Below are 26769 nucleotides of genomic sequence, written 5' to 3' on the forward strand. Positions count from 1 at the left end.
ACTCCTCTTCTCAGTTATGTTGTTTCTAGTGCGTTTCTTGGTTTTCAAGGACGCCACCTATGGCCAAGATGACGACTTCTGCCCCACACACATTCACAGACCGTTTTAAAAGACGGACCCCTTCATTCATCCACAGATCGTAATTTTGACCTGAACCAGAGGACGCTCAAACTCTAATTCAGTACCCATAGAAGTATTGATTTGTAATAGGAACTTGCAAGACTTTGTGACCCTGCAGATTTAACGCGCACCAATTACCATTTACTACAAGTGGATTCTTTGACCGGCGGGGATCGAACTTATGACCTCTTGGACACGGACCCAGCACCCTACCAACCAGGCTATCCCGATCTTCTCAGTTGTACAGGAATGTACTACGATATTTCCCCTTTGCTCTAAGCCAGTGTTTCCCAAACTTATGACTTTTGTGTACCCTTTCTAAATTTTTTGTAATGCTGTGTACCACTAATAAAAAAATGAATGTATTTCTTACTTTAAAAATATTGCACATAAGTTTAAAATCACAACTGGCTGTTGATACCACTAATTATTAACTGTTAACTCTGCAAAAAATAGCCAATAGAAAAATACGTAATCGTAAATTTTCATGGCTAGCTTTATTTTTAAATAAAATTTTTTGAAATTTTCGCTCATTGCAAGATATTTCGCATAAGAACGCGTACCCCCTCTATACTGTTCCCGTACCCCTGGGGGTACGCGTACCACACTTTGGGAAACACTGCTCTAAGCCAACTGTAATCCATTTCGACCGCCAATGGTAACAAAGTTTAACTATTTCAAATAGGAGTGTTAAATCAATATTTAATAGAGGTTTGGACTCCGGTCGGTGAGAGAAGGGAATTAGGACAGAAAGAAGCTCACCTCTTTGAAATGCGCTGTTTCTTGTTTCCATAGTAGCAGACAAACTTGGACTTAGTCATGAGGGGTGTCCTTTCTGTAGACAAACTGTATAGAGCACTTGGTGTGGAGTAAATGCTCACCATTCGTAAGTTTGACAGTTTTATAGTGGACTTATTTGTTCTATCAGAGCTGTGGTAGATGCTTATTTTTAAGATTAAACTTATCATAAAATGAAGTTAATTCCACTAGCTTTTAATATTACAATTTGACTTGATATTATATGACTGTGTTCCTGAAAGCATCATTTTAGTAACTTGTAAATAAAATGTATATAGTTTCATAATCTATCTATTTAATTGTAGCAACACTAGGGCAATCGCTTGTAGTTTTAATGCACTCTTATCCTCCTCCGCGGGTCTCCCCACCTTTTGACCCTCAAATTGTTGTTTGTTAGTTTTAGTGAGAATAAAACTGTTAGAGGTTACAAGGCTAGCCAAGTATTACTTCTCATTTTCCAACTTTGGAATTTACATTAACTTGGCAACAGCTGCTTATTTCCCGCCTTCCATTAGTTGAATGTTGTTTTCGTTTCTTTGCAATTATTATTTTAAAGTTTATTTGGGTTAACTGAGGTATTTATTTAGCATGCATATTAAGCAAGTAAGCATTAATTTTTATTTTCATATGTTGCTCTGCCTGTATTTGTATGATTCGTCGCTGGTACATATTTTAAGACGGTCGTAAATGTTACTTATATATATTCATGCACCTTCTATTTGTTTTTTTATCCCTTAAACATTCTCGATTTTAGTAAAACTGAGCTATAAAAATTTATTTATATATTTAACAAAGCTTGACTTTTTGAATTTGTATTGTCTTCGTTTTCTCAACACTTATTTCAAAATAAAACAACTGCTTTAGAATAATTATGATATCCTATTCTTTGTTCTAAATAAATAAAAAGAAATATTTCTTTCTTTTCGTTAATATTAGGTATTGATTTTTTTGGTTGATATTCCGTAGAACAATTAGTTATGCTTCTAGCACGATAGGTTTTTTATTAAACAGTGGTGTATTACACTCCATCTAAAATTTTGAAGACAAATTGTATTTATCTGGATTTTTATTATCTCCGTAAAATTTTATCCGGGTGTGCTTGTTTGATTTAGAAATCACCAGAAGATAACCCAGCTTTATATAGTTTACTCATATTGCTGTTTAAAGATTTATTTAGGGGGATATTTAGTACTGAATTTGTTTTAAGTAGATCTATGAATGAAATTTGATGGTTCATTTTGGTATGCTAAATATAATAATTTAATATATAACGTTAGAGTTACAAGTGATATTTTCCTATTGGTATTTGTTTGTAAATTGCACCTTCACCAACAAAAACACCAAAAGGTTTTTACTTGCAAAAATACAGTTTGCTGAGAGTGGCTGCATAATAGTATACCTTTTAAGTTGGAAGATTTTTTTTCCATATTTTAATCTGTGGTGCCAACTATAATTGTCAAATTGGATTCTAATTCTAAATTTGCTAATTTTAAATTTAAAAAAAAATTATAGAGATTTTCCTGCATCTTACTTTAAATTATATATTTTAAAATTGGTCCCCTTCTGTGTGTTTTTAAAATTTTTTTTTTTTTCTCGCAATTGTCTAGATTGTTAGATCGCAATTGTCAAAAATTTTCAAGATATCATGATTATTCTGCCACAGAACACAATGCTTAATTTTTCTCTTTCTTTAGCATCTCATTCCCAATCGCCAAGAATTTCTGATGCATTTTGGCATGGATTACTATCCATAAATGTTCCTGTGTTGGCCCTTTTAGTAATGTTTGTTTTTAATTTCTCACATGTACTGCCTGGTTATTGCCAAAATTTAGTGAATTTTTTCGTTATAGACACCGATATGGTAGCGCTCCTGAAACAGGTGTTAATTATATGCGTTTTACAATGGTAGTTTTAATATTTATTAATTTTCTTAAAAATAGCTTGAATAAACTTCATACAATTTCTGAAAGTCTGAAGTGATTTTTTAGCATTTTTACTGAATTCAATACTTTTTCATGAATTTTCGGCTTTTTGTTGACTTATTCAAAAATAACTTTAAGTATAATTAGATACATTATGCAATTTCAGTATTTTTATTTCATTAGGTCACTGTTATGAGTAAAACAGAGCACTTCAAATATGAATTGAAGACCACATTGATAATGGGCAAAAGTTTTTTTCATCTTGAAAAAACTTCAATGGCAAAAAAAAAAAAAAACTTTTATGAAGAGATATATATTGAAAATAACATTATCTAAATGAAAGGAATCATGATCTCTCATTGCAGAGACTAATAAATAGTACACAAACTTAAAACAAATACACGAATTGACATGTTTTTTTTTTAACAAGAAAAAATTTCATGAAAGTGTTTTATTTTTAAGAAAAAATTTTGTAGGAAAAAAATTCCTACAAATTTTTTTAGACCAATTATTTCCCCATGGTACCAATTGCCAAAGAAAAAACTTGACCCCGTATTTGACATATTTTGACAGCTTGACACTTTTTGACAGGTCAGCGCTGCCTTTGCGACAATAATCGAAAATTTTAAACATGTTTTTTGTAGCTGCGGTGTGTATAATGATGTTGCCTTTCTACAAAAATATTACTGTGAATCTATTACTACTATAACAGTAATCCCTATTACTACAATTAATTCAGAAATACTGTCACCTTTTGAAATTTCTTCTTGGAAGTGGGTTTTTTTCTTAATAGTGTTTAATATTTACTGGAAGTGTGGCGTATATGACAGTGGGGCCTACGCTATGATAATTAAACAAATTTAAGTATGTTTTTTACAGGTGCATCTTGTACGATGGGGTTGCCTTACTACCAAAAATTACAGTATACTCATTACCACTTGGACTGGGTGATAAATCGATTTAACATGTTAGGATCCTTGCCTACACTAACACTGTTTCCATAAATTTTCGTTCTGAACTCAATCTATTAATCAAAAGAAATTATGAATAAAAAAAAAAAAGATTCTTCACTGATTTCTTTAATCATTGTTTTTTATTTTAAGTGATACTATTTAAAAGGGGTATTTCGTATTTAAGTCTTTTATACTTTGTTATAAAAAATTATCTTTTTTATTTTACTTGATTTAATGCACACAAGTATAATAATTTGATAAAATTTGATTATTTTTAAACCATTAAATATTCTGTAGTTTTTAATTATAAAAAAATTAAAGACTACATTTATTTAATTTACTTTTATTTTTACGAAAATTAACAAAAATGTTTCGTTTTTCTTTTTAAGTTTTGGCTATTAGTTAAGACGGCTAATTTTTTTTTTATTGGAAATGAAATAAAAAGTTAAGAATGTTTTGATGCTTTTCAATAATTTAACAATAGTTGCTATAATTATTATTTTTTTAAAATTTTTTTCTTAAAATTATTATTTTTAAAAAAAAATTCCTTAAAATTATTATTTTTTAAAAAAAAATTTTCTTAAAATTCTTTCAAACTATGTTCATTTGATAATTTGTTAGATAGTCAGCATTATTTTGAAACCAATAAATCTTTAATTTATTTTATTTTCCAAAAAGAAAATAATAATAAATAAATAAAGAACTTACGTTTATTAAAACCATTTGTCAACAATTTTATTATTTTAAATAAGCAAATAAAAGAAGGCTTAACAATGTTTCAAAACCACATTATTTTCTACAAATAATTTAAGAAATGTTTTATTCAAGTGAAATTTCTTTAATTTATTTTCTACTTTCGTTTTTTTTTCTTGTTTTTAATGCGTGTATGTAAAATTTTTTGTTACAGTTTTATTATTATTTTTAAACCAATAATTCTTAGTCATTTTTAGTTTTTAAAAAAAAAAAATTCAAATGAGCTTGTGTTTGTTTGTTTTTAAGACATCGGGCTTAAGTCAATCCATCTTTATTATTTTAATTGAAAAAAACTAAGAAATTCTATTGTAACACAAGCATTTGTTTTAGAATAAAAACTTTTTTTTTGTTATAGATTTTTCCCTTTTATTTATTTTTGATTGATTTAAATATTTCTGATTGATAATTTTCGAGCATACGTTAAATCACGATACATCTATATTGTGATGTGTAGCAGTTGATATATCATGATATAAAATTTCTTACATCCCCCAGTCCTAATTACAACTATAACGGTAATACCTATTACCACAATTAATTAAAAAAACCTGACATCAATAATAGATTAAACTCTGTGGTGCTGCTTGAAATGAATAAGTACTGAAAACTATAGCTGCTGTTATGGAAAAATAAAATTAGTCTTCCTCTTAACTTTAAGGGGGTCAGCTACGAGGCTGAGTTTTTTGTAATACATTCGCATGATAACTATAAATTATTCATATTCACTTGAATGAGTTTGAGCAAATTTGATAAAATATTGAAATTATATTCAAAATTTTGTATGTTATGGTGTTCTAAGTTATTCCTTCTCTTTAGATCATTATACAGGGTTTTAGAAGCTACCGAGAACAAACTGTAGTTGAGCCTTTTAGTCCACGCCACAATGTGATTGGTAACTATATTTTTTAATTGTTAAGAAATCATTTTTAGTATGTAATATAGAATGTTATGTTTTTACCATTTTAATCTTAAAAATATGAGAAACATTATTGGTAACATGGTGCATTTTTGTAGATAGTATATTTATTCATAAATTATCAGCCAATTAACCAAATTTTTTATTTTATAGTGGGCAGAAATGGTTCTGGAAAGAGTAATTTTTTTTATGGTAAGTTTCAGTTTTGTTAATTTTATTCTTGATTACTGATTTGTTAAGCACCTGCACTGGTTTTTAGGGATTTTTTTTTCTTCTTCCTTTTGTCGATAGTAATTGCCAATGTGTGTTTTGGATTGTACTTGTGCATACAAATAAGTATAAGTAATAATCGGGTGGTTGGAGCAAAGGTTTTGATTTTATCTCCTATGTTGTTAATTGTATGTTTTTAGTTTAGGTGTTATTGCCAAATATAAATTTGCCCAAAATTCAGACTGATGTTTTTTTGTATTGTTATTGTTAAAGGATAAACCCTGATTTTTTATTTCAATCTTTTTATAATGCCCAGATAAATTTAGAATGTTAAAATTAATTTTGAAGTGATACACAGCGTCTAGATACCTAATGTGATTGTGATACTTATCTTAGTTAGAGGTGTGCTGTTTTGAATAGAGTCTGAAAATGTTGATTCATTAAGAAGTAATGTTATGCTTCAAGAAGTAAATTGATTAATTGTTAGCAGATTCAATATGGCTCTAGTGTCATACTTTTATTGCTGTGCATCTGCTAAGACAAGAATTAAAGATTGATGTAACAGAAGTCTGTCCAGGCCAAATTTACTACCGTTTAGCGGTACCTTCACAAATTCAACTTTAGGAAAAACGGTAGTTTCACAAAATACTTTTTCTTAAAATTTTATTTTTGTATCCCGTAAGAAGCGATAAATCCATATTTTTACCATATTTTTGTGTAGATTTTTTAATATAAATTTTAATTTTCACAAACTATGCCTAAATTTTCACAAATTAGGTACCTCTCAGAAAAACCTAGACAGACCCCTGTGTAATCTTTACAATCTCTTGGTTTTAAATTATTTTGATATTTAAATTATATTTAATATTAAAGTATTTTGAAGGAAAGAAATATGAGTAAAGATACAATGTGTGTGTTATTGTATCTATGATTGAATATATTGTAATAATGCATATTTGTGTTGCGAAAAGATAAAATGCATTTATTTAGAAAAAGGATGTTTTTGTGTCCGATTTACTACTTAAAATATCGATTGCATTAATTAGCATGCATATTCAAGGTCTACCCATTAAGATGTGTGTTTTGCATGTTAATCTGTTTACTTGATTTATTTGAATAAAAATTTATTTTTTAAATGTTCTGCTTTTACCTTGCACATAGTACAGTAAAAATTGGCTGTTATACAATGCAATAATTTAAGATTTCTTCTTTTTTAGCCATTCAGTTTGTTCTGAGTGATGAATTCTCTCATCTGCGACCTGAGCAACGCCAGGGTTTGCTTCATGAAGGTACTGGGCCCAGAGTGCTTAATGCATATGTTGAAATTATTTTTGACAATTCTGACAGTAGACTACCCGTAAGTGTTCAAAATATTTTGTTAAACATTGCATTTGAACTTATCCTAAAATTAAATGTGCCTTCCTTCAAGTAAGGATCTTTAAACATATGGTTACTTGTGTCCATTTTATTTTATTTTTAAAATTAGCTTAAGAGAAAAGAGGCCATAGAATGAAGCTAGTTTTGTGAAATTCTCGACAGATGCCTATAAAAAAATTGAAGAATAGGTTCATTTAGATTTTTTTAAGAACTAAATAATAAAACACTAAACAGACTAATTCAAGAACACAAAATCAAGAACAGTACATTTGTATGAACATTAGCTTATCATTCTGAAAATGTTAAAGTGCAACTACAAATATTTCTTGTAATACTGAAGTGATAGTTAAGAAAAATCAATGTCTGACTTTATATTACACATGAGATCCCTTTATTGTAAGTCTCTTTTTTTTGCATTGTATAATCATATTTTTGTATTTTTTTATTAATGATAAAAGTGGATGTAATAAACCAATTTAACTTTCCTTTTATTTTAATTTTTTAACTTACTATATTTGTTGAAATTAGTAAAATTCAGTAAACTATATTAAAATTAATTGTTCTCACTTATGCTGATGTATTGTGTTAATTAATAATATATTATCCAACAAAAGTGTGGTCTGTGCATTTTTCTGAATTAAATATGATCAGATGTTATTGATCTGATTGGATTTTTATGATTGTTATCAGATTTTTATATTCTACGACTCTTATCTTCATGGTTTGAGGTCCTAACCTGAAATATACCAAATAATTAGGGGCTAGTGCAGATGATATTTTGAGTTATTTATAGAAGCAAAAATATACTTTCTCTGAATAAACAATATTTTTTTCAGCGGATTCAAATTTTTGAATATCGTAAGATAGGGAATAGTTACAATCAAAAACATATGGTCTCAATAGTTTAGGAACGAGAGCAGTCAAAAGTTCGTATCACTTGTTGTCTAGTTTAATTGTTTTTTCAACAAAATTTTTTAAGTAAGCCATAAAAATTTACACAAAGTTAAGAAACTTGTCTACACAAAGATAATTCCTGTAAAAATAGTTTTCAATAATCACTTAATATTTTAATTTTATTTATTAATAGTCAAAAAAAAATGTTTGAAATTTAAGGTATACTAATTTTTACATAATTTTAAAGCCAATGATTTAAAATTATAAATTACAAAATTCAAGCGAAATCGGCAATATAGTTTTTGATATATTAATTTTTAAAAAGTTGCGTAGTTAAAATTGATTTCTCCATAGCTTACTCTACTAGTTTAATTCAAATTTCGGATTTTGTCATTTGCAGTTATTAACTTCAAATTGATGTAAGAAGTTTAATAACCTACTAATCAAATTTTTTTCGATTATTATTAATGAATTGATTAGATTATTATTAAAAAGTAATTATTAAAATTATTTGCTATCAATGAATCATCTTTGGGCAAACGAGTTTCATAATTGTGTACAAAGATTTTAATTTGCTTAGTAAAGTGTGCAAAAACTTAAATTAAATATACAGAGTTCAAAACTTTCGATTTCCCTCCAGACCATGCTTTCCAGATTGCTGCTACTCCAAATATTTTGATGGTCAGAAATTTGTATCTGTAGAGAATAAAGTTTATTCTCTTATAGTATGTTTTTGTGACTGATTTTAAAATTTGAAATGTCATCTGCACAACTTAATTAGTATTTGTATGGTTAGGCTCTTAGGCCATTATCATTAAAATTGACTCCTAGTGTGTGAAATCCTATCGTTAGATCGAAAGTCGTTTAGGTTTTTCATGTTCTTTTTATGCAGTGTACATATACACTTTTAGTTTCACTGAGTTTCTTTTATGGACTGAATTAAATGTATTTCAAAATATATTTTAGAATATTGTAAAATAGAATGTTTAAGTTTTTCTATATACTCTCATTATCTCAAAGGAAGCTAAAAAAATTTCGAGTTGGCGAGTTTTCATTATAGCAGTTTCAGAACTAGATATGTTCTAAAAAGTAGAAAAATATCTTCAAAACTATTGCTCTTAAAAGTAGAGTCATGAAACTTAGAATAATTGCTAAATATATATATATATGTAATGATAGTTGACTATAAGTTTAAATATAATAATTATAATTTTATTTTTAAAAGTTCGACAAAACTAACTATTCATTCAATTGAAAAGAATTGGTTTACGATGAACTTTTATTAAGATTTTTCCGAAAAAATTTATTTCTTATTTCGAAAAAATTTGGCATGACAAGGTTTCGAAAAGAAACCCTTTGACATAGAAATTCAAATTAACATTAGGATATATAATCCAAAGGGGAAAAATATTTTTTGCCGTAACAAGGTTTTTTAGTTATTGAAGCTCGAGATATCGAGGGTATACTGAAATCTGATAAATTTATTTTCTAAAAGCGAATCACTGTTTTAGAATTTGCGGTGATGTTCCCTTTTTAAGGCAAAGTTACAAGTGATTCAAAACATTGTCAGGCTAATTACAGTACACTTTTGAATCTTCAACAATTATAAATACCAAACTTGTGAAATCTGCATATAATATATGAACATGACTTCCATATATTTCCAGATCGACAAGGATGAAGTATCGCTTCGAAGAGTTATTGGGTCCAAGAAGGATCAATACTTTCTGAATAAAAAGATGGTCACGTAAGGATTTTTTGAATTTTTTTTTTAAAAAGCAGTGACTTAAAAATACATTCATTGCTTTAAGCTTTCTTATTGACATAGGGTCTCTCATATCCTTAAAATAAATTTTTTATTTAGTACAAATTATTTTAATCTCGGCGAAAATACATTGAAATGTTTATAAATGCAATTGACTTTTTTCTCTCTTTTTTTCAAATATATATATATATATATATATATATATATATATATATATATATATATATATATATATATATATATATACAGGTGTAGGACAAAATAATAGGAACACCTGTGAAAAAAGGAAAATATTTTATTAATAAGGAGTTGGGCCACCTTTGACCTGAATGACAGCTTGCATTCTACGTGGGATTGACAAATAAAGGTCTTGAACAAAGTTCATTGGAATTTGCAGCCATTCCTCTTGCAGGGCTGTCGCGAGTTCAGAGAGTGTGCTTGGAGGAGGAAACCGAGCACAGACTTTTTTCTCCAAAAAAACCCACAAAGGCTCAATGATATCGAGATCAGGGGACTGAGGACACCACGTTAGATGGTCCACTTCATCATTATGCTCATTTAAACATGTTTGAACACAGTGACTCGTGTGAACAGGGGCGTTGTCATCTTGGAACACAGGACGTTCACCCGGAAAGAGAGTATGAAGCATGGGGTGAAGATGATCTACAAGAATGCTTCGGTAATGGTCCCCTTTGACCACCCCCCTCAAGACAACGAGAGACCCCAATCCACCGGCAGATATAGCGCCCCACACCATCACAGAACCACCTCCACGGTTGGAACCAGGCAGTCAACATTAAATGATGAGGATTCATCAGACCAGATGACTTGTTCTCATTGCAGTTGTGTCCATTTTAGGTGGTCTTGGCACCACTGTAGTCTCTTCAAAGCATTCCACGCTGAAACTAACGGCTTTGGAATAGCTACTCTGTCATGAATGTTAGCAGCATGCAACTCCCGTTGAATATTTTTCATGGATACAGGGTTCTGAAGGTGGGTATTTATCTCAGATGTTATCATCGGCAGTATAGTCTTGCGTTTTCGAGCGACTATCCTCTTCAACACCCGTCTATCACGGTGTGACAACTTTGACTTCCTGCCGCTGTTCTGCCTCACCAAAGACACCTTACCCAACTTTGTGTATGCCGACAGAGTCCTTGAAACACCAACCAAGGTTCGCTGTTCTGGACACGGACGCTCCAGCCAGGCAAGCTCTGATTATCATGCCTCTTTTAAGAGGTCGGACATAATCTCATTTTGCTAGGAACAGATTTTTCTCATGCAAATCTCACACTGCCAAATGCTAGACAGATACTTTGCCTTTCATCACCACTAGGTGGCAAATTCTTGCGACACATGCCCGCCGCTTATTGGACGGTCGAGAACGACTCCATTCTTTCACAGGTGTTCCTATTATTTTGTCCTATACATGTATATATAAACAAGGGTGGAGTTTTTGCCGACAAAAAGGTTTTTTTGCCAGGACAGTGGCAAAAACCAAATTATCTTAATTGCTGATTAAATATTATTACAAAATACGTGAAACAAATTTGAATCAATCATAAGGAATAATAATTTTGATACATTACATGAAAAAATTATTTTTAACATATTAATAATTAATATAAGGGTAATAAATTTTTAAAGATTGAAAGTTTTTGACCTGTTTTCATTTTAGAATCCTTAAGTAAATGTTTTTTTACAAATAAATAAATATTATTTGTATATTATTATTATTATTATTTATTATAAAAAATTATTATTTGTACAATAATTAACTATACATGTTGATAGATATTTTATGCTTTAAATTATAGTTATATTAATTTAAAATAAGTTCATTTCACTGGAAAAAAAGAGAATAATCACAAATTTTCCAATCAATAATGTTTTAAACTACTAAAATGATATATTATTACATTATGATTTAATTGTGAAATAATAATTTTGTTAATTTTTTTGTAATTATTTATATTTATAGTATATATTTCAATTTTAGGAATAATTTTGTATCAAAAATGTGTTTTTGTCCTCTCATCTTGGAAAATATAGGTTTTTGCCACTTTTTGCCAATTTGCTTGGCAAAAACCTGTTTATGCCAGGACGGTTTTTGCTGGTATTTACCATGGTTTTTTCCACCTACGGCAAAATCTTGCCAACCCTGACTAACAAAGAATTGAATTTTCCCACATTAGGGATAATGTGTTTTTTCGAGAACTTTTTTTATTAAATTCACCCAACTAACAAATAATGTATAGGATTTGAAGGAAAAAAATATTTTAACCCTTGCAATATCTTTTTAAAATTTGTTTAAGAGTTTTCTGCTGTTTCATCAATCAAGGTTTTAGATGTGTCCTATTAATCTGGAAATTTTTTTTCCATAAAAACGTTTTTTTTTTCTTCCAGGACACCAGGAAAATAATTTATGGAATAAAAGAAATTAAAATTGACCAATACAATTGTTTAGTTATAAAAATTAAGCAAGAAAATTTTATTTAGTACCAGTAAAAAGTTTACAACCACCTTTTTTTTTAAAAAGAAATAACTTACATTATTTTAATTTCAAACAGAATTTTAAATCTATGTATCAATATCTATTCATTTTGTTCTATTGCTTCTGATTTTTCCTGTTTCTTCTAGTATTTTATACGAAACAAGATTCTTCCAGTGTCTTGGAAGGAATAGATTTCTTCCAGAAGCAATCCGAGCTTTGTTTTAACTTAGTTTTAAGACATTGAACATGAAAATTAACTTCCAACTTTATTTTAATGCTTTTTTTATTTATTTATTTATTTTTTAACTTTTGTTTTAAAAGTTAAATTATCTATCTCTAAATTATCTAGTAAATATATCTTGTATGAAATGTTCCCTTCAAAAAAATTTTTTAAGTCAATATTTATGCCAAAATTAATAATTAATAATAATTATCCAAATGCAAAATTTATTATTAATAAAATTAATAATGAATGTCCAAAATACAAAATTAATGAATATAAATATTTCCATTAGTTTTATTTTCTTTAAATGACAGATTAACTTTGAATTGAGAATGTAATATTTTTTCTAAAGGCTTCCTAACTTAGATTTTATTTTTATTCAAAATAGTACAAATTTTGTTTGTATTGAACTGATTTTTGTGTACATACAGGCGAACTGATGTGATGAATTTATTGGAAAGTGCTGGTTTTTCAAGAAGCAATCCTTATTATATTGTGAAACAAGGAAAAGTAAGTTGTTAAAATTATTGATTTAGTTATTTGAGAAGTGGCATGAATCTCACTTCTAAAATTTTTCTGGATTCAATACCAGGTTTTCATTTTATAGATAAATTAAACGTATCAAGTATTTTTTATTTATTTGCTATTCTAGATATAAATTAGACAATAATGAGTTAATGCAATAAAAGTTAATAATGCTAATGATTAAATAGTTAATGCAATAAAATGAGTTAATGCAATAAATGATTATATTATGCAATAAAATGAGTTAATGCAATAAATGATTATATTATGCAATAAAATGAGTTAATGCAATAATATGATTATGAGTTAATGCAATAAAAGTTAATAATGCTAATGATTAAAACAGTGCTCCACAGGTCAGGGGGAACAGGAAAAATATTTCTATTAGAATTATTTGTTTTAAAAATGTAATATTTTATTAAAACTTCCATGTTTCCATTCTCATTCAATTATGTTTTTTTTTGCTCACAAAATCTAATATTTGACATTACAAATAAAAAAAAATTAAAAGTTTTCTGATGAAAAATTGCATGATATAGTTAAAATATGGTCTGAATTTTCATTGAAATTTTCCTGACAAATCAGGAAAAGTCAGGGAATTTTTTTCCTAATGTTGAGTGGGAACTCTGTTAAAAATTAAGTAATGGTATTAGTCTGCTCTTTCTGCATTAAATCAAAATTTTGAAGACTGAATAAAGTGTTTATTTGTAATGAGATTTTTTTCCTTTTCAAAAAAATTTTGGAAAAATAACTGCTAACTCTATTTTCTAAAATATGTGACCTATGCCCTTTCTTGAATAACTGTATAATAGTTGTATTTGCCATGTTAATTTTCTTGTGTTGTTAGTATTTATTAAGTATTTATTAAATATTTATTGAAGAACAGGTGAAGTATGTTTGGATTAATGAATCTTTTAATCTATGGTCTTTTCAACCAGGGTCTAACTTTTTAAAATTTTTAATCCTGTTGTTGATTAAAAATATATAAAATTTTGTAAGTGTAGAATATTCTAAATGTTTAGTAATACTTTGCATAACATTTCTATTTGGTAATTTTTATTCTTTTATGTCCACCCTATATATTTGCATGTGTTGAAAGCTCTCAATTATTTTGAAATGTACTGCTAACCCTGGACTTTTTCTGTTGGCGATCTGAATTACAAAGATTTCTATTTTTGTGATTTTTTGTAAACTGATTAATGGACATCTCTCTTGTAATTCTTTTCTAGATTAATCAAATGGCAACTGCTCCAGATTCTCAGCGGTTAAAATTGCTTCGGGAAGTAGCAGGTACCAGAGTATATGATGAAAGACGAGAGGAAAGTCGAAATATTTTAAAGGAAACAGTTGGAAAAACTGAAAAAATTGAAGATCTTCTCAAGTACATTGAAGAGAGGCTAAAAACTCTAGAGGAGGAAAAAGAAGAACTTAAGGAATATCAAAAATGGGACAAAATGCGAAGGTATTTTTTATTTTTGTTAAAAAAGAATTCCATAATTTTTTTTGTAGGCCACAAAAATTCGCTTAAAGTAATAACATTCAATTTAAAATTATCCAGATCTTTTCATAATCTTTCTTTTTCAAAATAATTTTGATTGTGCTTACAAAAGTTCTTAAATGATGATAGAATAAATATAATTGAATGAACATTGAATAAAATCCTTATTTGCCCTAAATCATACTATCAAAGCTGTTGCAATCTAAATTGAACAAGATTCTTTGAAAAAAGTATTCTTTAAATTTTGTTTTTAAAATTATTTGTCGTATATGAATTATTTGAATTATGAATAATTAACCAGATTTGACATTTTTTTTTCTGAACCCTGTAAAAAACAGACTTGAATTTTTAAAAAAAAGGCTGCATTATCAGCTTAATGCTTGCTTTCTTTCCCATCACTGATTTTTTTTTATTATATAAAGGAACACAAATTACAAGTTAAGGAATTTTTATTCTATATTTATAAGTGTTCAGAAACAGTAATTTTTGCTACTGTCTGGTTGTCACCAGAACTCTTAACAGCAGACTCACATGCTAATGGTTATGAAGATAGGTCTTTTTAATAAGTTAATATCACATTGATTTAGTCCTGGTGGCAGAATTACTTTAATAATCCAAATTTTTTGCATGAATCCGCACCACAGTCAGGCATGGTTAAAAATTATGCTTTGTCTGATATATAGCTATATACATAAAAATTTGCATATTAAATGACCACAGTAAAAACATTAACATTAAAGATAAAAGTAACATTAAAATATTTATGTTTAAATTTATTTTATAGTTATAAATTTTTTTATTTTATTTATTTATTTTATATTGTAATTATTTATTATCCCCTTAACTGCCGTGGGCATATATATACGTCTCGGCCAGACGATGCGTTAACTGCCGCAGGCGTATATATACGCTTTCCCGAAGTACGATGCTTTGCATTGCGCTGCTATAAATAGAACTACACCCCCTACTTCAGAATGCAGTAAAATGGCCTTGAAAGTGTTTGATTTGCAAATGTATTACTAATTTCGGACGAGGGGAGATGGGAAAAGGATGTTATGGAAAAGTGATATCGTATTAATCGCTTGTGTGTATTTATTTGAGTAAGGTCGGGTTTATTCTTTTTCCGCTTTTGTTTCCCGTATGTATTTGGTGCTTTTTATTCTTTTCATCAACGTCTTCAAAGAAAAGTGCATCGCGAAAATGTGCTGTTTGTTCAAGAAAAAAAAAATCTTCGTGAATCTCGGTATCAGTGCGATGATAGCGGGATTCACGCTATCCATGATGTGATGTTGGTTTATGTGTCCACCATGTTTCAGGATTTATCATACAACAGCTAAGTTTTGACATCTTTTATATTGTATTTTTATTATTTAATTTAAATTTTGTATTTTCTTTCTTTCCTTTTTCTTGTCTTGTAAAATTAAACTGTTTTTAAATTGCAAAGCTTGCATCATTTTCCCTACCAAAACACTGTGTAAGAAAGTGCACTTGAGCGAAAAACGGTGGCACTGGGAAGCGAATCACATTAATTTTACTCGGCAGTTAAGGGGTTAAAATGGTCGTCAACCGAGATTGGTCGTTCTTAGAGGTTGCCTTCATTGTTATGGCAGATACACGATTTTTCGCCGATTTTAATTTTCGTCAGTGTCATTTCATTGGTACGGAAAATGCCACTTGTGTTGGCATCGTGAAAAACAGATCAACAAATAAACTTTAACGTCAATAGAAATGATCCTTATTGATGTAATTATGTGGAAGAAAACAAATTTCCCAATTATGAATAATACAACTATTTTAAATAAATAAACATGTTTTTTGTTTTAGTTTGCATTTAATTTTATATCATAAAAATTAGTTTACTTTAAAAAATGAGATATTTGTTTGAGATGCCTAGTTTTTTTTAAAAGAACTTTTTTTCTCGTCTAACTTTAAAACTAAATCATTGATAGCATCGTTTTTAGTGCTCCCTGACTGTAACACAAAGTTGTTCATCTGTTTCAAAGACCGTAAAAATGAGTTCTCTAAATAAGAGCCACTTACAAATATTTTGAACACATTTGAATCTACTTAATTGTTTTGTTAATATTTTTTATTTTAATAGTTTTTTGTGCTTCATTATTTGACCTTTTCTGCATTTGATGTGCCTGGTCTCTGGGAAACGTTTTGATTGTCTCTCCTAAAGCTTTTCTTCAACACCAAGTCTATGGAAAAAATTCCATGCCTCCCCAAAATGGTCGATAATAATGGAGGTTGCTAAGCAGAGGTCTTTTTTCGTGCAGGTTTCACTGTACAATTAGATTTAATAAAAAATAACGACTCATTTACTGTGAAAATCTTTTAACTAATTGGAATTATCACAAAATAATAAATGAAAAATAAATAAATAAAAAGTCATATTTTCCTCATAAAATTTATCCTCATAATATATTATATATCTCATTGAAATATTTCTTGATTTTTTCTTCATTTTTCAAACTTTAGTTAAAGAAAAATAATCAGAATTTTTTAATGTCATTTATTATAATTTACATTTGCCTATTTAACTTTTCTTTAAGAGAAATTCATTACCATATGTACAGTGGGCCACAAAAAAAATGCACCATCCGGAATAACTTTTGATTTAATGATTGAATCTTCATGTTTTAGGACTCATTCTTAATATTTCGAGGGACTTATTAATTGGTCCAGATGATATTTTAAGTTAAGAAACCAAACACAAAAACGTACTTTCCCTGAATAAACATACAGTTTTTTCGACATATTTGAATTTCTGACCCTCAAATTATAGGAGGTACCTCCGATCTGGAAAATATGGTCCTAATAGTTTAGCCAAGAGAGCGATCCAAACCTTGTACCCTTTAATGTAATTTTATTTTTTGCTTAATTTTCCATATCTCGAACTTTTTAAGCGAATAACAAAAGTTTTGCACACAATTATAAAATTCGTTTATCCATTGATAATTCCATGCAAAAAAAAAATTTTTTTTAGTAAATATTTATTTAAAAAATTTTTTTTTTAAAAATTATATTAAATAATAATCAAAAAAATTTTAAGTTATAAATTTTTTTATTTCATTTTAAAGTATGTAATTTTGCATGAGAGAAAATGAAATTTGAGTGAAATCAATTGAATAGTTTCTGAGAAATCGAATTTTGAAGAAGTTGTATATTTAAAATTCGTTGTCTCAGGAACTATTGAAATTTTGTAATTTGTTATTTGAAATTACATACTTCAAAATTTTGTTAAAAATTGTATACCTTAAAATTCAAAATTTTTCAACTTTTTTGAAAGGTTCTTGTGAATCTTGTTTTTTTTAAACATTTCAAACAATTCCTGATGTGTCATCGCTCAGCCTTTATTTATATAATTGAAAGAAAATATTTTCACATGTACGAAATAAATAACTTTTGCTTGCTGTATTGTAGATTAATTTAATTTTTTCTTCCTTTAAGCTCATAATGCTGGTAGATATTATGTCTGAAAAGAACTTGAGTGCATGAACAATCAGAATATCAGTGAAACTTCCTGACATTAAATCATAAAATTAAAATTTTTGAAATAGCAAGAAAGGAATGAGTAGGTGAAAACAGAATAGCACAAATTAATGACATTTAAAACAAAAAGTAATCAGTATTGTATTGTATCTGTTTTTAATATTTTGAGCAATTTGTTGATAGTTTCATTAACAGCTGCCTCTTAATACTATTCTTTTAGATATATTCCCAGGAGGGATCATTATACAGAGGTTTTACAGTAGTTTAAAATTGCTAAACGTGCAAAGTAAAGTTGAAGGGAATGGGAAAAACATCAACCAGATGAAAGTTTTGAGGATGTCTAATATTTTTTTGCCCCAAATAATATAAAACGTTAATACCAGGTTGTAAAAATACTACAAGTGTACTATCTTAAAAGAATAAGTAGAATATTGTACAATTTTTGATACGATACTACCACATTTTTTTGCCATACTAAGATAGATTTTTCCTTCTTTGAAGGCTCTTGTAAGGTTCCACCGAATAATAATCTTAAAGTTGAAACCACATTATGTAAAGTTCATATTCTGGTAACTGCTTTTTTTTACTGTTTGACGCCGATGTGTGTTCTCAAGTCATGCAGTATGAATTAACTTTTACTTATGTGGTTATTTATTTTTTTAATAGGTCTTTAGAGTATACGATATATGATCATGAGTTGAAAGATGCTAGAAAGAAGTTAGAAGAGGTAAGTTCTATGTATTATTATATTGGCTTTTTCTCATTCATTTCAATTCCTGGTAATTATTGAAGCAATCATTGTATTTGGCACAACAGCCTAGAGCAGGGGTGTCAAACTCGCGGCCCGAGATGAACATTTTTGCGGCCCAGTCAATATATTCGACGCAAAGTAAAAATAAAATATAAATGTGAATTAGAAAGGAAACTAGCATATAAAATTATAATACACTTTATTTATAAACTTTACGGATCATTTTAAATTGTACGCGCGAAAATGTAAAATTCTAGTTGGCTTGTGGTACCTGCCATTCCAGGGATACTGCATCTTATCAAAAATACGCAGAAAAAATTTCAAATCTTAGAACAGAATTTGAAACAAGGTTTAAAGATTTTTATTCCTTGGAAGACAAATTTTGTTCGTTTTCTTCGATTTGCTCAATAAATATAGACTCAGTACCCAGTAATATGCAAATGGAAGTGATTGAGATTCAGTGCGACTCAAATTTGAAGGTAAATTCATTGAAGTGGGTGTGCCTGAAATTTACAAATAATTTACGGGCATGGTTTGAAAATACAGTACAGAACCCGTTATCCGGAAATCAGAAAACCGGAAAACCAAAAAACCGGAACGAAATTCGATAAATTTTTCCGCCATTTTTTTAAAAAAAAAATTTTTCCTCATAAGATTTTAGGATTTTTCGTTCTTTTTTGAAAGATGTTTACCTTACCATCATTTTGGAAATAATCATTAGTGTATTACTCCATCGTTTTTTCTTCTTTTTAAGATTATTTCCACACAAAAATTTTTTTTTTAGTTGGGTTTAACAATAAAAAAACGGCTTTTTGTAGCGATTCAGATAACCGGAAAAATCAGTTATCCGGAATAGCGATGGTCCCGATCGTTCCGGATAATCGGTTCCCTACTGTACTCGAAAATTGGCATATGAAATTATTTCCATGGTTGGAAGTACTTATCAGTACGAGCAATTATATTCTGTCCGAAACCGTATTAATAACGCTCACATTGGGTCAATTTTGAAAGTTGTCTTGGCCAATAAAATTTCTCTCGAAATAAGGAAGATAGTAGCAGAGAAGAGATGTCAAATATCAAACAATACTTTACTTTATATATGTTTATTACAATGCACTGCTCAAAATAAAAATATTTGTTTCTATGAACACTGAATTTTTTTTTTGTTTTTTTGCGGCCCACCTAAAGTTAAGAATTGTTTATTTGGCCCAAGTTAGCTTTTGAGTTTGACACCCCTGGCCTAGAGTGTGCCAAGGCCTTAAGCTGAGGATTGAATATAGTAATAGTAAGTATTAGTTGTTAATATCTACCACTTAATCTTAGTCATTAAACCTATAAAAAACACAACATTCAAATATTTGACTTTGATACCTTAAAAAATGATTACTCAAAGTTCATAAAAATTTTTTAGACTATGTAACTGTGTATTTAACTATCAAAGCAATTAGTGAAAGCTAGAAATCATTTTTGAAGTTGTGCTTTGTATCCAATATGGATAACTTAAATTTGCTTCCTCATCTAGGGTTAGCTTCAGCTGCCATCTTGAATTTATTGAGGAAGAAGCAGTCAATAAAGGGCAAAACTTAACCTTCTTAATGTAAACAAGTGAAGTATTGTTTGGTAAAAGTTTCAAAGTCATAAAGTTTTTTGAAAGTATAAAGTATAAAAAAAACTGCTGAGTCGAATGAAGCCAAAACAAAGTTGATAAGACAAATAGTACAGAAGTTATTAGTTTTTATGTATATGAAGTACATTTTTAAATTAATATCTACTTAATTCCTCGTAGTTGTTATATTGACAGGTAAAATATTAGATCCTATGTGTTTTTTTTCTTTTGATCAAAACCAATTTGAGAGAATTAATACAGGGTTCGAATATCAGGAAATGTCGAGGGAAAACGCAATTTTACCCCAAAACCTGAAATCAATAGTTTAATCCAATCAAATCTTGCTAAAAATGAAATACTTTATGTTTTTGTTTGTGGTTGTGCTGAAGAATAAAGTTAAGAAATAATAAAATTAATTGCCGAACCAGATGATCATTGTATTATTGGAATTCTTTTTTTATGCAAGAATTTCTGGAGATGAAACCGAATTACTCTCAACTCTTCTGCCTTCAACTTCTAAGCACAATGCCTTCACAGTGGTTGTGTGCAATGAGTGACATATGTACAGTACAGAACCCGTTATCCGGAAATCGGAAAACCAAAAAACCGGAACGAAATTCGATTAATTTTTCCGCCATTTTTTAAAGAAAATTTTTTTTCCTCATAAGATTTTAGGATTTTTCTTTCTTTTTTGAAAGATGTTTACCTTACCATCATTTTGTACCATCCTTACCATCATTAGTGTATTCCTTCATCGTTTTTTCTTCTTTTTAAGATTATTTCCACAAAAAAAATTTTTTTGTTGGGTTTAACAATAAAAAAACGGCTTTTTGTAGCGATTCAGAAAACCGGAAAAATCAGTTGTCCGGAATAGCGATGGTCCCGATCGTTCCAGATAATCGGTACCGTACTGTACAATCAGTTGAAATCTTGGTCCAGAATCGCCCTGAAAATCTCCTGACTTTCAGACAATTGGAGGGACAAACTACTTATTTCCTCCCTCAAAAGAAAATTTTGTTTCCCTTTTCCGCTGATGACACCCATCCATTTTAGTTGCTGCGCTGGAGAGTGATGATGTTTGTGCAGTATTTTATTTGTATGTCAATAATAAAGGAAGTATTAACAGGCGGCAATTCACTAGTTTGCATATGTAATATGATTTTATATATGCCAGTGTATTCATTGCAGAAAAAAAATGGGAGAGAATTTCTCACCCTTTCTCAAAAACAGGGTGAGATTTCAAAAAGTTAAGTGAGATTTCTAAAAATTTAAAAAACACGAATAGACTTGGAAAAAAATTATTTCTTTAATTATAATACATTTTTCACATCTTCTAATTGAATATTTTTGCTGCATCATCATATGGAAAATGTTCTATATCTACTTTTTCATCGGCTATTATATTTATTTGGCTGAAAAATATCCGTATTTGTTTCGTTTTGACTGTTTCTACCGACATTTGTTTCATTTTCATTTGTCCGTTACGAAGTAGAAGATGTCGCCTTCACAAGGTATTTGTCCATCTTACATTCATGCACAAAAAATGTCTTATATGAAGAAACCTTACCTACGGTGAACACGTGGTTGCAGAGAAATGTGTTCTGAAAGGGATTCCGTGGTCCGGGGGTGGTGTTCTGCTGTTCGCACCGGTTCTGAACAATACTGATAAATAGGGAAGCTAGATAACAAGGACCGATGTTCAAAATAATAAAAGATCAAGGAAGAAAAGTGAAACGAATTTTATTCAAAATGGCAAAAGACGAAATTTTTTCCATTTTGAAATTGATTAATAGAGTGCGCGAACTTCTCGCGTTAATCATTTTTTATTGCGAGAAAAGAAAAAAGTATGCGAGATTCTCGCTCTGTAGTGAAAACACTGTATGCGTTCCTTTTCTGCTTTCTTAAGAACACTTTTTTCATCATGAATAATTGTTAAGGTAGTGAAAAAAATTTTGGACTTAAAAACTAGTTAAGGATTAAATATGATTTTTTTTTTTTAGTAACTCTCCTGTGTTTTGTCCCTTATTACAATTTTAGTTTTATTAAATTAAGTTTAAAATATAGTTTCTTCCCCTTTTATTGTTATAATAATTTTTAAGGTGTCTATTCTAATATCTAGAGCGTAACAAAATAATCATTTATTTTTACAATGTTTCAATCGATTTTTTTTTTATTTTTAGAAAATCAGATTATTTAAATTGCTAGTTTCAATCTTTAAATTTAAACCTTGATTATTGTTTATTAATATTTTAATTATTGCTTTTATTTTATTGCAATACTCATGTTATTAATTTTAGCTTGATACCAGAAGAGAAACTAGCAGTTCTGTGACGGAAAAACTACGTGAAGAAGCTCAGCAAGCTGCAGATCAAATAAAAGTAATCTCAGTTTTACATGATATAATAATAACTCAGTTATAATTCTTAAATAACTACCTCTTGTTTAATCATGGCATTATGAAATGTTAATATATGTAATTTATATTTTTAAAATTCAATTATTTTGTCGTATTTTTGAGAAATTATTAATTTAGTAAAAATAATATTGCATAATTTAATATTTCTTATTTTGTCAAATAATTAAGAGTAAGGCATTTAGGGCAGAGTTTCCGAACTTTTTTAACCCTCAAAACTTTTATAATTATCTTATAGAAAATTTATTAATTTTTAATTATCAATAGTTTAATTTTATGTAACATAAATTTATAATTATATGATGGACCCCTTCTATTAAAAAATGATAAAATGAAATTTTTACATAAGTCAGTGAGAGGAATTTGCAAGAGGACACTTAATTAGATTAGCAATGTTTGGTTCGAAATTTATTAGTCTCAAATTACTTTAAAGGGTGAAAAAATAAAATAGAATAAATTGTAATTACAAATAAATAGCTGAAAACCCTTCTGCATTTTGCAAAAGCTTTCCTGATTTTAACTTATTTCAGCTATTTTTTACGCGCAGGAGATAAGATTTTCCTAATTTTTACCCGCCAGTCTGATAGTTCATGTTTTCTTTAATTTAGACGTTTCTTCTCATGTAATGACCTTAATTTCTTAATTGCCATTTATTTCTACATCTTGGAGTACATGATGTACGTTGCAAAAATGACTTCAGCATCGTATCCTAAGTATAAAAGAATTTCAAAAATTCGTAAAACTATTTTGACCATACCCCACAGCAATGCTGAATGGAAAGGAGTGTGTTTCTGAGGTTACAAAAATTAAAAAAAAATAGCAACCAGTTCCATTTATCCATGTCTGAGACACTAGAAAAATTGTTAATAATTAAGTCTAAAAAAGGCAGACTTGGCTATGAAAGAGGCTTTTCAAAAGAATTTTTGATTAATGCAATAAGTGTCACTAAAGCATCTTTGTTTATATATGTAACATTGCATAACAGATTAAATGTTATGTTGTATTTAAACTAAATATTAATGTGAGACTTAAAATTTTGTATGTTTCCATGTTATCAAGAATTAGTAAATATCATTGTGCCATCTAAATTTATTGATTGTACTAAACATTTAATTTTTGCGATAAAGAAAAATTGGCAATTTATGTACCCAAATCATCAAAATAACTTGATAACTAAAAGGCTAAGGAGAAAGTGGCTTCTAAGTTACTAGAGTGGCTACTAAGTTACCACTGGTTACGAATTTTTTTTTTAAAATTTTCAGGTCTAGTTTGATGTAATGAATTGAAAATGTGTTAAATGGTAAACTAAAAGCAGTGAAAATATTTTTCTTTTTTTTAAAAGAAAACCTTTTTTGTAGAAATTGAGTAAAGACTTGAGAGATGTGAAAAGTAAGCTACAGTCTTATAGAGAAGAAAAAGAGGCCCTCTCTCAAGAACAGTCATCTTTATTCAAGGAGAAGACACGATTGGAGTTGACTATCAAAGATCTCAGAGACGAAGTAGAAGGAGATGACAGTTCTCGAAAAAGAGCAGAAAGAGAATTGGAAAGACTTAAGGAAACAATATCTGTGAAATTAACCAACCTTGAAGAAATAAGGCCACGTTATGAGGCTCAAAAGAAAAGAGAAGAAGAATGTACACGAGAGTAAGTATTTATTAAATCTTCTGCACCACAGCCGGTTAACGACCAAATCCATCACAGTCAGTTTACCCCATGTAGATTTATCCAATGCTATATTTCACCATCTGTTAATTTTTAAGTGGTTTAACCACTTCTATATTCTATCCATGGTCTTTTTCCTTTTGGCATTTTGCAAGGTTATTTTTTAACAAGTTATTTTTTTCCTTATTTATGACACACAGATACATAATTAATGATTAATTACATAATGAAATAAAAGAAAAACTTTAAGGAGGAAGTATTAGTCATATGTTAAGTAAATTTTGATGAGCTAGTTTGTAGTTTTAATTTAGGTAATATCGTAAGAAATTTCATTGCTTTTTCTTATGTAAGATTTATATATGTGATCATATATAATTGATTCGTTTTTTGAATTTTGTTGACAATAAACTATCTCTCATGAGGAAAATTTGGGAAGTGAGCGTATTGTTTCTATTCAGATATCTTATGATCGAATAATGTAAGAGATTTAAATGGTGTCATATATTAATGATTATGTTTTTACAAACTTGATTACAAAATAAAATTATGTTAATAATGTTTAACTTTGTTGCTATCTTTCATTCTGTTTTTTCTTCTCTTAAACATTCTTTTAGATTAAGTTTAAAAGAGCAGAAAAGGACAGAACTTTATGCAAAGCAAGGGAGAGGAAGTCAATTCACTTCTAAAGCTGAGAGAGATAAGTGGATCCAGAAAGAGTTGAAGTCACTACAAAAGGCTATTAGAGATAAAAAAGAACAGGTTCGTTTAAAATTTTTTTAGTTATAAATACATATTTTTAGAATTATGTTCAAATCTGAAGTTAAATATATAATGTGTGTGTGTATATATATATATATATATATATATATGCAAATTAAAAATTAATAATACTTAAGTGTGTTATTACAGTTGTTCAAAATTTTTTCTCATTTCTTGACTTACGCTGAGTTACAATGCTTGCTTTTGATCTTTATTCCATACTTATTATTTGTCTTCAACCATTTGAATATAAGGCATTCAGTCCCTTATATTTTTATAAATAATAGCTTATAAAATTACCATTTTAACAAAAACAACGTTGTTTTACTCAATAAAAATAAGATATAATAATAATAAATTGCATTATTTAAACTATCTCTCATTAAAAACTATTCTAACACTATCTGACTATTCTTTTTTCACAAACGTTTGATGAAAAACTGGAACCAATTGAAAATTTCTAAAAGAATTTAGATGGAGAGATTTTAGATGCCTATTCTGTTAAGGAAAGTATTGCTGTTATGAATGGGTTAATGTTATTAGACTGGGCATTTAGCCTGCTTTTATTTAATCTAGTCTCATTACGATATTTCTCTTAACATTTGCAATCTTTGTAGGTGTGACATCATGAATTTTGATAAATTTATCTAGTTTATCTATGTTTAAATATAAGATTAAAAACAGGTTTTAAATACTTTTAACTAGGGGTTACATAATACACAAGCTACCCCCCCCCCCCAAAAAAAAAAAATAAAGATTCTAACTTAAGAATTTTAGACAAATTTAAACTCAGTTTTATTTAATAATTTAAAAATCTGAGTATTTCAAAGAAGAAAAAAATAAATTTTTTTATTTTTAATTATGACATAACAAACTCTTTTCTTCTAAAACTAAAAGGCATATTTCATTATTTTGCTGGCATATATATTGTGTTTTAATTTTCTATCTACTGTACCTTTTGTTCTAAAAAAAAAAATCTATGTTAAAAGGTTATAACATTTTAGTTGGTAAGAATTTTGTTAATTACAAAAGGAAGATTAAATTATCTAGTGAACAAGTTATGAAATTATTTCATGGAATTTGAATTTCATATTGTAGTTATTGATTGATCATGATAAAGACTTTCGTACAAGATTATTATTTAACTTTAATGAGATAGATGATTTAATGATAATCTAGAATATTATGAAATACACTATAACAAAAAAATCAACACACCAAGAAGGAGTTGTCCGATTGAAACGAAAATTGGTGGATAGGAAGACAATGTACAGAATAGTAAGTGATTAAAATTTCAGACCAATTGAATAATTTATTGCAGAGTTACAGTAACAAGTTCAATAAGGTGTTGATCCGCCTCTAGCCTGGATACCAGCTGCCACACGGCGTGGCATAGACCGATAAAGCTCTCGGATGGTCTCTTGCGATATTTCCTGCCAAATTCGATCCAATTGTTGATCGAGGTCATCGACATTCCGTGCCAGATGCAATCGCCTTCTCATCATATCCCAGACATGCTCGATGGAAAAGAGATCTGGTGATCTGGCAGGCCAAGGAAGAGTTTGACAAGCTTGCAGACAGTTCATAGCAACACGTGCCGTATGTGGTCTGGCATTGACCTGCTGAAAAACCAG

General features: G+C 28.8%; 1 protein-coding gene across 1 annotated transcript in view; it reads left to right on the forward strand.

Annotated features, from left to right (window-relative positions):
* The first annotated feature begins 1390 nt into the window (after nt 1-1390).
* The window catches only part of LOC107456300 (structural maintenance of chromosomes 3), a 63055-nt gene continuing 37676 nt past the window's right edge, over nt 1391-26769 (forward strand). Inside the window, exons 1-11 of the mRNA XM_043051865.3 lie at nt 1391-1521; nt 5363-5438; nt 5616-5654; nt 6890-7029; nt 9611-9690; nt 12857-12935; nt 14180-14412; nt 18610-18670; nt 22598-22678; nt 24072-24358; nt 24991-25135. Of these exons, the coding sequence (XP_042907799.2) occupies nt 1507-1521; nt 5363-5438; nt 5616-5654; nt 6890-7029; nt 9611-9690; nt 12857-12935; nt 14180-14412; nt 18610-18670; nt 22598-22678; nt 24072-24358; nt 24991-25135 (1236 nt within the window). The 5' untranslated portion in view covers nt 1391-1506. The remainder of the gene's footprint in view (nt 1522-5362; nt 5439-5615; nt 5655-6889; nt 7030-9610; nt 9691-12856; nt 12936-14179; nt 14413-18609; nt 18671-22597; nt 22679-24071; nt 24359-24990; nt 25136-26769) is intronic.

Source organism: Parasteatoda tepidariorum, chromosome 8 (assembly GCF_982258835.1).
Source record: "Parasteatoda tepidariorum strain Cologne lab strain chromosome 8, Ptep-v5.0, whole genome shotgun sequence".
Lineage (NCBI taxonomy): Eukaryota > Metazoa > Arthropoda > Arachnida > Araneae > Theridiidae > Parasteatoda > Parasteatoda tepidariorum.